Raw genomic sequence first — 12,777 nt, 5'->3', positions numbered from 1 at the left:
AATTTGTAACTGCAAAGGACTATTTTGATCCCAGACCCTCCGGTTCTCTGGAATGTCGAACGAGCACCGTCACCAGAGGTCCGTTAATGAACACTCGCAATAGACCCTGGTTTGTTTTATCAAGGATCTGTCATCTGCGATGGTTTCTACGGGTGACCGGATAGGCGGATATAAGAATTTTCACCAACTTCAGGTCCTGTTTGTCAAATGGCCTGTGATGATCAAATCAGGTAGTCGTAGGCAGCGGACCGCAGTAATGCATATTTGTTTTTTTATATATGCGATAAGGGTACTTCATTTTCGAAAGGTAACGAAGAACTTATCATTGCAGGAAATGTTGAGACTTGTACATGAGTTATTCTTTTACGAAAAAAACGAGTCGATGAGTACTTAATTGAACCCAACTTGACATAAAATTTGTAGATTAAACATAGAAGATCGCTTAAGCAGTGTAAAACTGCATACTTTGGGCAATACTAAAGTTGTTCATCAAAGTTGGAAACTTATTGAAGTTCATTTATGAACTGATAGCTACTCTTCCATGCTAACGATGCACCGCAAGCCTTCTCCCCTTATCATGTAATCAAAGGCTTTATTGATCTCTGAGAAAGGCACCCGATGCGTTATAAACTTCTCTACTTCCAATTTCTGTTGAGAAAAGTGAAAAGGAAAGGCTTCATTCATTAGAATCTGCAATAAAGGAATTGAATGCTTGATAGAGTGGATGAAATCTTAGACAAAAACCATGTTACCTTGCTCATGTACATTTCCACAACAGAAGGAAGGTCTGTCCGAGGTTTGTAGTTCCCAAAAAAAGTTCCTTTAAGCGTCCTTTCATTAAGCAAATTAATGGGCTTAGTCATGAAGACTGCATCCTTGTTCGGAACTCCAACAAGCACAGCCACACCCCAACCCTGCGATACCAATTAAAAGGATGTAAGCTGATAACTGTAGCCACACGTCAGGGTAGAATGTAGATAGGCAAGCATTAAAAGATGAACTAGCACACACATATTCTACATTGAATGGGAGACTGGTGACCAAGTGAACATGATGAATAAATTACCGATTCAACCTAACTGAAGCAATCAAAATGTAACTGCTGTAACCAGAAAACATACATCATGAACACATTCAAAAGCCGAGATCATGGCGTTAATATTGCCCGTGCACTCTATGCTTCTGTCAGCTCCACCATTGGTCATCTCAGCAATAACCTGTTGATTTTGTAGATCAAATTACTAATTAGAAGGTTGTACACAACTTAACGATCTATGTTGATAGATGGAGCAACATCTACTAAGAATAACAAATGAGTTTTCACCTCCTGGACTGGTTTGTCATGGTCCTTTGGATTCACAAACTCATTCACTCCAAATTTCTTGGCTAAAACCAGGGAAAGAAAGTTTTAAGCAAGAATCTGTTTCTATGTTTTTCCTGTAAACTACCTGTTAAACCATGGCAAATGACAGTGAACAAAAATTATAAATACCTTCCTCAAACCTCTTGGGATTCCTGTCAACCCCAATAATCCGCGACGCCCCAGAAATTCTTGCACCTTCAGCAGCCTAGACAAAGCCTATATCAGAATAAATACGGAAAAAGAAAAAATGCGATATATTAAAGTATTTGGATCAACAGAGTTTGTCCGAGACATACAGCCAGCCCAACAGCCCCAAGTCCAAAGATAGCAACTGAAGATCCCTTTTTCGGTTTTGCTACATTCAGAGTGGCACCCAAACCTGATGTTGGAAAAGAAAATATTCAGCATTACATCAGCTTTGGATGCATAAATCAAGACTGTAATGTTTTGAGTAGAACACCAAACCTGTCGTGATGCCACAGCTGAGGATGCAAACTATATCCAAAGGAGCCAGGGGATTGATCTTGGCAAGGCAGCCGGAATGAATAACAGTGTATTCACTGAAGGTGGATGTGCCGACGAAGTGATTAATCGGAGTCCCATTTATAGAAAACCTCGGTTTCTCATCACTTAGCATGACCCCTCTATCTGTATTTATTCTTAACAGGTCACACATGTTGCTTTCCTCAGACTTGCAATGCGCACAATCCCCACACTCCCCAGTGAAAACAGGTAGTACATGATCACCAACCTCGAGGCCTTCAACGCCTTCCCCAACACTCTCAACGATTCTGTCAAAACAATAAGCATTTGTAGGTCATAAACTGGACTAAAACCAGAATTGCAATTAGACACCTCTCAGACTGGTATGGGACTCAATATTTGGTGAAAGTAAGAAGTTAAAACAGAAGGTTGACTTAATGAACAACGTACCCAGATGCTTCATGGCCGAAAATTCGAGGGAACAAAGGTGTCTGGCCCTGAATCCCAGAAGAAAAATATAACCCAAAGAAGTAAATGTAACAATAAACATATAAACCGGACGATAAGCCACATTCCATAGGAGAACAATTACACGCCAATTGTTAAGTTTCGAGTACGACTGCATTTCGTGGTTAAAATTCACACATGTTTCACAAATTTGTTGTCGAAGTTCATATATGTCAAAGAACAAATGATCCTCTAGCTTTTCTAGCACGAACGGCATTTGCAATTAACTTAAAGAAAGAGATGGCAGAAAACTCAAATCGTAGTTTACGAATCTACAAATTTCAAATCGTAATCATATAAAATCATATGTGTGTGTGTGTGTGTGTGTGTGTGTGTGTGTGTGTGTGTATTATAAGTATGTAGTATGTATTGCTACTGACCTTGGCTTCCCAGAAGTAGAGATCAGTGTGGCAAAGTGAAGTATATTTGATCTTGACCCTAACTTCCATGGCCTGAGGTGGAGCAACCTCCACCCTCTCCATCACCAATGGCTTCCCTGCCTCCCATGCAACCGCCGCTGCAAAATCCACAACACAAAAATCCCATCATTTACCAGAACCATGTAATTCCGATCAAACTAAGAAACCCACTAAAAAAATATTCAAATTTGCATTGGTACCTGTGCAGGGGATCACAAGGCCGGCTGTAGACGACATGTAGTAAAGATTTGGGGGTTAAAGAAGTAAGATTTCAGTTGATTTGGTAGAACTCAGAGGATGGTTTTAGCAATGGGATTATCCACTTCCACTGTATATACGGAGTAAAGTTGTAAGCTTTGTTTTGGCTTTAAGTGTACGTGTAATGCGTCCACGGGACAAGTGACTGTTGAACTCAAAAACCAGCGGAGAAATACCACTTGGCAACCACAGATATTTTTTACTGAAAATATAACTTTAGCCCTTAAAACTTAATTTTCTCTACATAAAACCCGACATAGATTTTTTACTTGAATAAAACCCATTAATTAGATTCCACATCAACAAATTCATTAATTATGTTTGACTTCACACATTTAAAAATTTCGAATGCCTAAAATACCCCTATTTGAATTTTTTTTATTGATAAACCCTATTTGGATGTTTGATGTACATAATTAATGTCATGCAGATTGTAAGGAAGAATTAATGATTTTACAAAAAAAAAAAAAAAAAAAAAAAAAAAAAACCACTAACGTTATAAATTCATTGCCTAATATATAATAACATAAAACATGTCTAATATATGTTATTATACATGTTTAATTAAGTCAATAAAATTATATTTTACATATTAATGTAGATAAATTATTTCACATACACATACATATATATGTAAAGATAAAGAATTGTTAGATTGTGACAAGTGTCAAAAGAGGAAGGGATAAGGTGGTTATGATAGTTAAAACAGTTAGTGTAGAATACTTAGTGAGTAAGGAAAGTCAAAGATATATATACTTGTATTATGTACTGTAAGATTCATTCAATCATATATGAAAAGGATAATTCAGATACAATTCTCTCTCTTAAATTCTTCTCTTTCTCTCTCTAGATTACACAGGAATTTCTATTGATGTTCTTCACAGGATGAAGTCTTACATGGTATCTTCGCCGGTCCTTGGATTCTGAGGAAAAGTACTGCTTCCGCTCTTGATCTTTGACGTTTGTAGTGATCTGAATTGAAGTTTTTGCTGTTATCTTTCGAGCCGGGCTTCGTATTTGTCATCAATCTTATTTGCACAGTGTATGCAATCATGCCCGCCAAGTGTTTGTTGAAAAGTATGACTCAACCTTTACATGTTGTATTGGTGATTTCTTTCTGAATCTTGATCTCGATTTGTGTTCTTTTCTTTTGCACTCTTGTGACTGCTTCTTCATCCCTTGATCTTTCAATCTCTTCAAGTAAATTTCTTGATTCTCTGTTACCTTCTGCGACACAATGGTGACCGCTGCACAATTGACCATAGTTCAGTCTCCGATCACGAATCTGATTCCAACTGTGTCCACTTCTGTCACTGTTAAACTTGATGATACAAATTATCTTGTTTGGCACTATCAACTTCGATTGCTTCTTGAAAGTCATGGCATTTTAGGCTTTGTGGATGGTACTAGGCGATGTCCTACTCGATTTGTTGAAGATGCTACACTTGAAGGTGTTGAGACTGATGCGTTTCAAATCTGGAAAATGCATGATCGTGCAGTCATGCAACTTATCATTGCCACATTGTCTCCCACAGCTATGTCATGTGTTATTGGGTGCTTGAGCTCTAATGACATGTGGATTAGCCTCAAAGATAGGTTCTCCACTGTAACTAAAGCCAGTATATTTCAGTTAAAAACGGAGCTGCAAAACATTAAGAAGGGTAATGACTCAGTGTCTACATATCTGCAACGTATTAAAGATGTGAGGGATCATCTTTCTGCAGCTGGTGTCACCTTTGAGGATGATGATATTGTGATATTGGCACTGAAAGGTTTGCCTTCGGAGTATAATACTTTTAGGACAGTTATAAGGGGCAGGGAGAATGTCATCAGTCTTAAGGAATTTCGGTCTCAGTTATTGGCTGAGGAAGCAACCGTTGAAAATAACTCGATCTCAGAGTCTTTTGTTACTGCCATGGTTGCTCAAAATACATCTGGCAAAGGCAAAGCTCTCATGCTACAAGAAGGCTCTTCTAGTGGTTCCTCTCAGTCACAAGTGTATACTGGTGGTTCAACACCTCCTGGTTATAGTGGTCACTCTTCTCACTACAATGGTGGCTATAGTTTTAATGGCTTTCGAGGACGAGGTAGAGGCAGGAACAACTTTCACTCTAATCCCAAGTACAACACAGGTCCTTCAACTTCGAGTGCTGGAATCCTTGGTCCTGCCAAACCTCATATCTCCACTTGTCCTGAGCATGGTTATGAAGTACCTACGTGTCAAATATGCAACAAAAGAGGTCACATTGCTGCCGATTGCTTTCAACGACACTCTTCTCCATCTGCACCATCTTCTAAAGTGCAGTGCCAAATCTGCTGGAAATATGGACACACGGCAGTTCAATGTTATCATCGAGGCAACTTCACTTATCAAGGAAGATCACCACCCTCAACTCTTTCTGCAATGAACACTACATTTTCTCCTTCTGCACCACAAGAGCAGTTCTGGGTTGCTGATACTGGGGCTATTTCTCATATGACTTCAGATCTTTCTAATCTCAATCTTGCAGCATCTTTTTCTGGCAATGATACAGTCACAACAGCAAGTGGCTCAGGTTTGCCAATCTCTCATATAGGTTCTACTACTCTTCATACACCTCAGTATGCTTTTGAGTTAAAGAACATCTTACATGTGCCTCAGTTATCACAACATTTACTATCCATATATCAGCTATGTAAAGATAACAAATGTCGATTTATCTGTGATGAATTTTGTTTCTGGATCCAGGACAAGATCACAGGGAGAATCATTCTTCAGGGGCTGTGTAGGGAAGGCCTCTATCCAATACCATTTCACATTCCACAACATCTCATCATTCAAGCACAAAAGCACAATGCATCATTTCAGCAACAAACCTGCTATCTTGGCAGTCAAGTCAAAATAAATTTGTGGCACCAAAGATTAGGACATCCTTCCAACATTGTCACTTCAGCAATGCTAAAACAATCCCATATTCCTATGTCTTTAGATCATGTGTCTTCTATCTGTCAATCTTGTTTGGAGGGCAAATTTGCCAAGCTTCCATTTCTATTTCCTGCAAATAAAACTGTCCATCCTCTAGAGGTCATCCATAGTGATGTTTGGGGTCCTTCATCCACTGTTTCCATTGAGGGTTACAAATTTTATGTAAGTTTTGTGGATGAATGTACCAGGTTCACCTGGATTTTCCCATTAATGAATAAAAGTGAAGTTTTTGGTGTTTTTGTTCATTTTCACAGTTTTCTGATCACTCAATTTTCTGCCACTGTGAAAGTGTTTCAAAGTGATGGTGGGGGTGAATACTCCAGTCATAAATTCAAACAATATTTACTCCAAAAGGGTATACTTCATCAAAAGTCATGTCCCTATACTCCTCAACAGAATGGTCTTGCTGAACGGAAGCACAGACACATACTTGAAACAGCAATCACTCTCCTTCAAACAGCATCCTTACCACATAAACTTTGGTTTCATGCTTGTGCCATTTCTGTCTATCTTATAAATATGATGGCATGTCAAACACTCCAAATGTCATCACCATTTCAGTGCTTGTTTGGAACCTCACCATCCATCTCCCATCTTAAAATTTTTGGCTGTGCTTGTTTTCCACTTTTAAAACAGTTGAATTCCAGTAAACTGCAACCTAAAACTTCACAGTGCATATTCATAGGCTATGCAGGTCAGTATAAAGGCTATCTTTGTCTCAATCCTCTTACCAACAAAATCTATGTGTCTAGACATGTTTTATTTGATGAGACTACATTTCCTTATTCTTCCATCATTACATCCAACAGTGCATCATCTCACATTTCATCCCCTTCACTACAAGTACAACCTCAAGTTCTTCCTTCATTGGTCAATTCTCATAATACTGTAGTTTCACCTATTCCACTTCAAGCTTCAGAGTGTTCAACTTCTACCCCTCTTACTGCCTCAGAGTGTTCCCTGTCCACACCACTTCCTAATTCGGGATTTGTGGAATATCCTACTTCTCTTACATCACCCACTGCCTTACCTGCAGATTCTACACAGTTCTTGCTCCCTGATGATCCAGATTTTCAACCTGAAGATCTGTCAGTTGTCTTTCCAGTTCCCTTAGTTAGTTTGCATCCTATGCAAACTCGCTCTAAAAGTGGAATATCTAAGAAGAAGGTCTTTTCAGCAACAATTCAGTCATCTGTTCAAGTTTCAGAACCTGTTACTTTCAAGTCTGCTATTAAAATTCCAGAATGGGTTGCTGCTATGGAAGATGAGATCACTGCCTTAAAGTCTCAGCATACTTGGTCCATAGTTCCTTTGCCATCTACTAAAAACCTAGTCGGCTGTAAGTGGGTCTATCGCATCAAAACCAATCCTGATGGCTCAGTGGCACGATATAAGGCACGGTTAGTTGCAAAAGGTTATAGCCAAGAAGAGGGTGTGGATTACAGTGAGACCTTCAGTCCTGTAGTGAAACCTACCACTGTTCGATTAATTTTGGCATTAGCAGCTCAGTTTCAATGGTCCTTGAGGCAACTGGATGTGAAGAATGCGTTTCTTCATGGTGATCTACATGAAGAAGTCTACATGTCTCAACCACAAGGCTTTGAAAGTTCAGTTCATCCCTCCAATTATGTGTGCAGACTTCATAAGTCACTCTATGGCTTAAAACAAGCTCCTCGAGCTTGGAATGAAAAGTTTACAAGTTTCTTGCCAGGTTTGGGTTTTAAAGCTTTTTTGGCTGATCCATCATTGTTTGTGCAGCACACTCCTCTTGGTAATGTGGTTCTTCTTTTGTATGTGGATGATATCATCCTTACTGGCAGCTCATCTCAGTTGATTGATGATGTTATCCAAGCTTTAGCCAAAGAGTTTGACCTGAAAGATTTAGGCCAGCTTCATTATTTCTTGGGGTTACAGATTACATATCAGCCTCAGGGTCTCTTTGTGTCACAAACTAAATACATCAAGGATCTGCTAGAAAAGGTTGACCTCCAAGATTCCAAACCTTGTAACACCCCATGCTTACCCTATCACAGGTTGTCTAAGACAGAAGGGACTCCTTATCACAGTCCATACCAATATCGAAGTATTGTGGGAGCCTTGCAATACTTGACATTTACAAGGCCTGATATTGCCTTCTCTGTAAATCAATGTTGCCAGTTTATGCATAATCCTATGGACTCCCATGTTGTAGCTGTCAAGCGCATCTTGAGGTATCTCAGTGGCACGATGCATTATGGTCTTCAGTTTCAACCAGGCAAGCTTCAACTACAGGCTTATAGTGATGCCGATTGGGCGGGTGACCCAAATGATCGAAGATCCACGTCTGGTCATATTGTCTATCTTGGTTCGAGTCCTATATCTTGGGCATCGAAGAAGCAACACACGGTTTCCAGATCATCAACAGAGGCAGAATATAGAGCGTTGGCAATAGCAGCAGCTGAGTTAGCATGGATCAGGCAGGTTTTATGTGATCTGTGTGTTCCTCTTTTCACTGCACCGGTTCTTTATTGTGACAACATCTCTGCCATTGCATTATCTTCTAATCATGTCTTCCATTCTCGGGTGAAACACATTGAAATAGATTATCATTTTGTGCGGGAACGTGTTATTCGAGGCGATCTCCATGTGCTTCATGTGTCATCCAAAGAACAGTTTGCCGATATATTAACCAAGGGACTGTCTGCACCCTTGTTTCAGCATCATTGTTCCAATCTTATGCTTGGTTCCTCCAAGCATATGATTGAGGGGGGATGTAAAGATAAAGAATTGTTAGATTGTGACAAGTGTCAAAAGAGGAAGGGATAAGGTGGTTATGATAGTTAAAACAGTTAGTGTAGAATACTTAGTGAGTAAGGAAAGTCAAAGATATATATACTTGTATTATGTACTGTAAGATTCATTCAATCATATATGAAAAGGATAATTCAGATACAATTCTCTCTCTTAAATTCTTCTCTTTCTCTCTCTAGATTACACAGGAATTTCTATTGATGTTCTTCACAGGATGAAGTCTTACAATATATATATATATATATATATATATATATATGTGTGTATAAATGCCTGATATATGTAAAATTCATGTAAAATAATTGACCTACAAAAAATAAAAACATTTGATTCAAATAGTGCACCTACTATTAAATTTTTAAAATGTTAGATTGCTTAAAAAAAAAAATTACCCAAGATATGTAAAATACATGAAAAATAATTTACCTACATAATAACAAACCCAATATATGCAAAATACAACCAAAATAATTTACGTACATAATAAAATGTGTCAAATATATATGATATTGATACATACAAAATAAAATACCTACATAACAAAAGAATGCTATTTGATTCAAAATTAATTTACTTACAAAATAAGGCAAGGTTATTTGATTCGAAGTTAATTTACCTATTATTTGTACATATCTTATAATAATAAAATGTGTCAAATATATGTAATAATATATGAACAATAAGTTACCTACAAAAATAAAAAAATGTTATTTGATTCATTATTAATGTTATTTAATGTTATATATGTTAGGGGTAATAGTATGTGCAATAATTATTTGTTCATTATAATTAAGGTGAGTAATAACATTTATTGATTTGATTTGAATATTGTGGCACAAGTTGTAAATATTTTGTAATAATAGGTCAATTACTTTTTTACTTGGTAATCTTTTTCAAATTTGGGTTTTATTTGGATGTTTAGAATTAGGTGGGTTTTTATCTAGGGAATAAGAGTTGCAAGGGTCTAGATCTAAAGAGCTCAAATGGCAACCATAGATCTGGACTAGTAGTAAATATCATGAATAATGTTAGCAAGATCAGTTTAAAATAATAATTCAATCATCAACAATCACGTCAGATGATTTATAAAATATAATTTATATAGATGATCTTTTTAGTATTATCCTACTGATGAGTGATAAAATTTGTTTAATACTAGCAATAGTGAGAAGCAAAATTGAACACGTGATGGCTTGCGTGGGGAGATGATCGCTGTTAATCACTTAATTTGCAGTTCTCTTACAAATACATAATAAATTCTAAGATCTTTTATGGAAAGCGTAGTGTTATTCATACACTCATTTTTACTTTTCATGCACTATTGTTGGTTTTTGTTTATTGATCTTCTTTAATTCATTCGATCTGACGCTCGAAAATTGAGAAAGGTGTGTGAAATGTACAAATAGGCGTGTGCAGTGGCGAAGCTAGGAACTGTCAGGGGAAGGGCTAATTTAAAAGAGTGCAAGGTTCAAAAAAAGGGCAACAAGCTAATATTTTTATATAGTAGTGTCTTCCATAATTTATCAGTACAAACAAATTTCAATTGTTGCCAACAGGATTTCTTGTCATGAAAATGTAGCATAATAGACTCGTTATCAATAAAAGTAAATACATCTCTTTTAATGTAAACAAGCATGTTACCACTCAACCATTGATCTCTCATTTGTACACAATGGTCTTTTCACAATATTCATAGCAGAAAAAACTCTCTCCACCAAAGCGGTTGCAACTTGTTGATGCACAAAATCAGCAAAGACTTTGGTACAACAGAAAGTGTCAGGTTTTGTGACCTTCGCTTGGTTGCTTCGGTCACTAGTGAGGATAAGTACGTAAATGAATAGAGACAGAGAAGCAAACACAGGATGTACGTGGTTCACCCAGATTGGCTACGTCCACGGAGTAGAGGAGTTCTTATTAGTAGTGAAGGGCTTACACAAGTACAAAGGATCAAGCTCTCAATTTAGTGAGTTCTTGTGAATGATTTAACACAAATGGCATTAGGCCATATTGTGGGGGAATGACCCCTATTTATAGAAAAACTTGTAGCTTTGTCACATTGACATGTGTCATGTTATGATTGGTTCTTGATGTCGACACGTGCTGCGCTCTGATTGGCTTCTAATCTTGATACGTGTCGAGTAGTGATTGGCCTCCTGGTCGGAGGGGAACTCTTCTGGGTCCTTGACAGTATAGCGTTGGCCGGTGCTCGGTAGTTTCGGGATTGGTCAAGTATGGTACAAACACAACTAGTAACACCAAAACCAATGTAAGAAGCTTATACGTTATCATATAGCTTCCACACCTCCTAATCTTCACCAACTCCTTTGCAAAATCACTAATTCCTCCCGGTCTTAGACTCTTAATCCTATAGTAAAATATATTATATGACTACTAACTAATTAAACTAACAATTCAATTTATCAATGCCAATAATCATATATATTCAATAATCCAAAATTCAATTCCATTAATCAATATCAATAATTACTTAATCAATAATCAAGAATTTAATTTTTACCTTTAAAACAATTTCATTTATCAATAATGATTCATAGGATTCATAACCATAATCAATAATCAGTAGTCAATAACTATATTAGTGTATTACTCTATATGACACACCCCGACCCAGAACATCCACCAAGACTCTGAATCAAGATGTGCTGGTCGACACTTGGAAGGTGACGAAGCCATAAAATGTGATGGTGTGGAAAAATGTGAATAAATTTAAACCTAAGAGTACCTAAATACTAGAGTGCGTGCGTCGGTGAGCAGGAATGAACTCACTTCACTCGTGACATTAGAGCATAAGTAAGTACACTAGAGTGAATAAGGATTATACCCTCAAAAGAAGCCACTTATCATGAGACTTGCCAAGAATCCTCGTCGATATGAACTTTCAGCAATTAAAACTTAGAGGGGCGCAAAAAAAAAAATGTGAGTAGACAAAAACAAAGTTTTTCAAAAACCAAACTCGTACTTTACAAATCTACAAATTTCAAATCGTAATCATATAAAATCATGTGTGTGTGTGTGGCAAAGTGAAGTATATTTGATCTTGACCCTAACTTCCATGGCCTGAGGTGGAGCAACCTCCACCCTCTCCATCACCAACGGCTTCCCTGCCTCCCATGCAACCGCCGCTGCAAAATCCACAACACAAAAATCCCATCATTTACCAGAACCATGTAATTCCGATCAAACTAAGAAACCCATTAAAAAAATATTCAAATTTGCATTGGTACCTGTGCAGGGGATCACAAGGACGGCTGTAGACGACATGTTGTAAAGATTTGGGGTTAAAGAAGTGAGATTTCAGTTGATTTGTTAGAACTCAGAGGATGGTTTATGAATGGGATTATCCACTTCCACTGTATATACGAAGTAAAGTTGTAAGCTTTGTTTTGGCTTTAAGTGTACGTGTAATGCGTCCACGGGACAAGTGACTGTTGAACTCAAAAACCAGCGGAGAAATACCACTTGGCAACCACAGATATTTTTTATTGCTCAAATGGCAACCATAGATCTGGACTAGTAGTAAATATCATGAATAATGTTAGCGAGACCAGCTTAAAATAATAATTCAATCATCAACAATCACGTCAGATGATTTATAAAATATAATTTATATAGATAATCTTTTTAGTATTATCCTACTGATGAGTGATAAAATTTGTTTAATACTAGCAATAGTGAGAAGCAAAATTGAACACGTGATGACTTGTGTGGGGAGGTGATCGTTGTTAATCACTTAATTTGCAGTTCTCTTACAAATACATAATAAATTCTAAGATCTTTTATGGAAAGAATAGTGTTATTCATACACTCATTTTTACTTTTCATGCACTATTGTTAGTTTTTGTTTATTAATCTTCTTCAATTCATTCGATTCGACGCTCGAAAATTGAGAAGGGTGTGTGAAATGTACAAATAGGTGTGCGTAGTGGCGAAGCTAGGAACTGTCAGGGGATGGGCGAATTTAAAAGAGTGCA

The 12,777-nt window shown here is 37.4% G+C and overlaps 1 protein-coding gene and 1 long non-coding RNA gene across 2 annotated transcripts; both read right to left on the bottom strand.

Annotated features, from left to right (window-relative positions):
• Positions 1–297: 297 nt before the first annotated feature.
• On the bottom strand, positions 298–11,692 carry LOC103435799 (alcohol dehydrogenase-like). The gene is made up of 11 exons (XM_008374212.4): positions 11,628–11,692; positions 2,973–3,100; positions 2,734–2,870; positions 2,297–2,343; positions 1,829–2,154; positions 1,660–1,742; positions 1,493–1,568; positions 1,325–1,386; positions 1,122–1,217; positions 753–914; positions 298–648 (listed from the first exon to the last, which is right to left on the bottom strand). Exons 2-11 carry the CDS (start codon positions 3,007–3,009, stop codon positions 532–534), a joined length of 1,143 nt encoding a protein of 380 aa, XP_008372434.2. The 5' UTR covers positions 3,010–3,100; positions 11,628–11,692; the 3' UTR covers positions 298–531.
• Positions 11,693–11,725: 33 nt separating this feature from the next.
• Positions 11,726–12,210, bottom strand: LOC108173416 (uncharacterized). Its single transcript, XR_001790047.3, has 2 exons — positions 12,031–12,210; positions 11,726–11,928 (listed from the first exon to the last, which is right to left on the bottom strand). It is a non-coding gene; the product is annotated as an uncharacterized lncRNA (long non-coding RNA).
• Between the last annotated feature and the right edge of the window lie 567 nt (positions 12,211–12,777).

This window comes from Malus domestica, chromosome 05, assembly GCF_042453785.1.
Source record: "Malus domestica chromosome 05, GDT2T_hap1".
NCBI classification, from domain to species: Eukaryota; Viridiplantae; Streptophyta; class Magnoliopsida; order Rosales; family Rosaceae; genus Malus; species Malus domestica.
The sequence above is the reverse complement of the archived record's forward strand: the minus strand, read 5'-3'. Positions and strand labels throughout refer to the sequence as shown.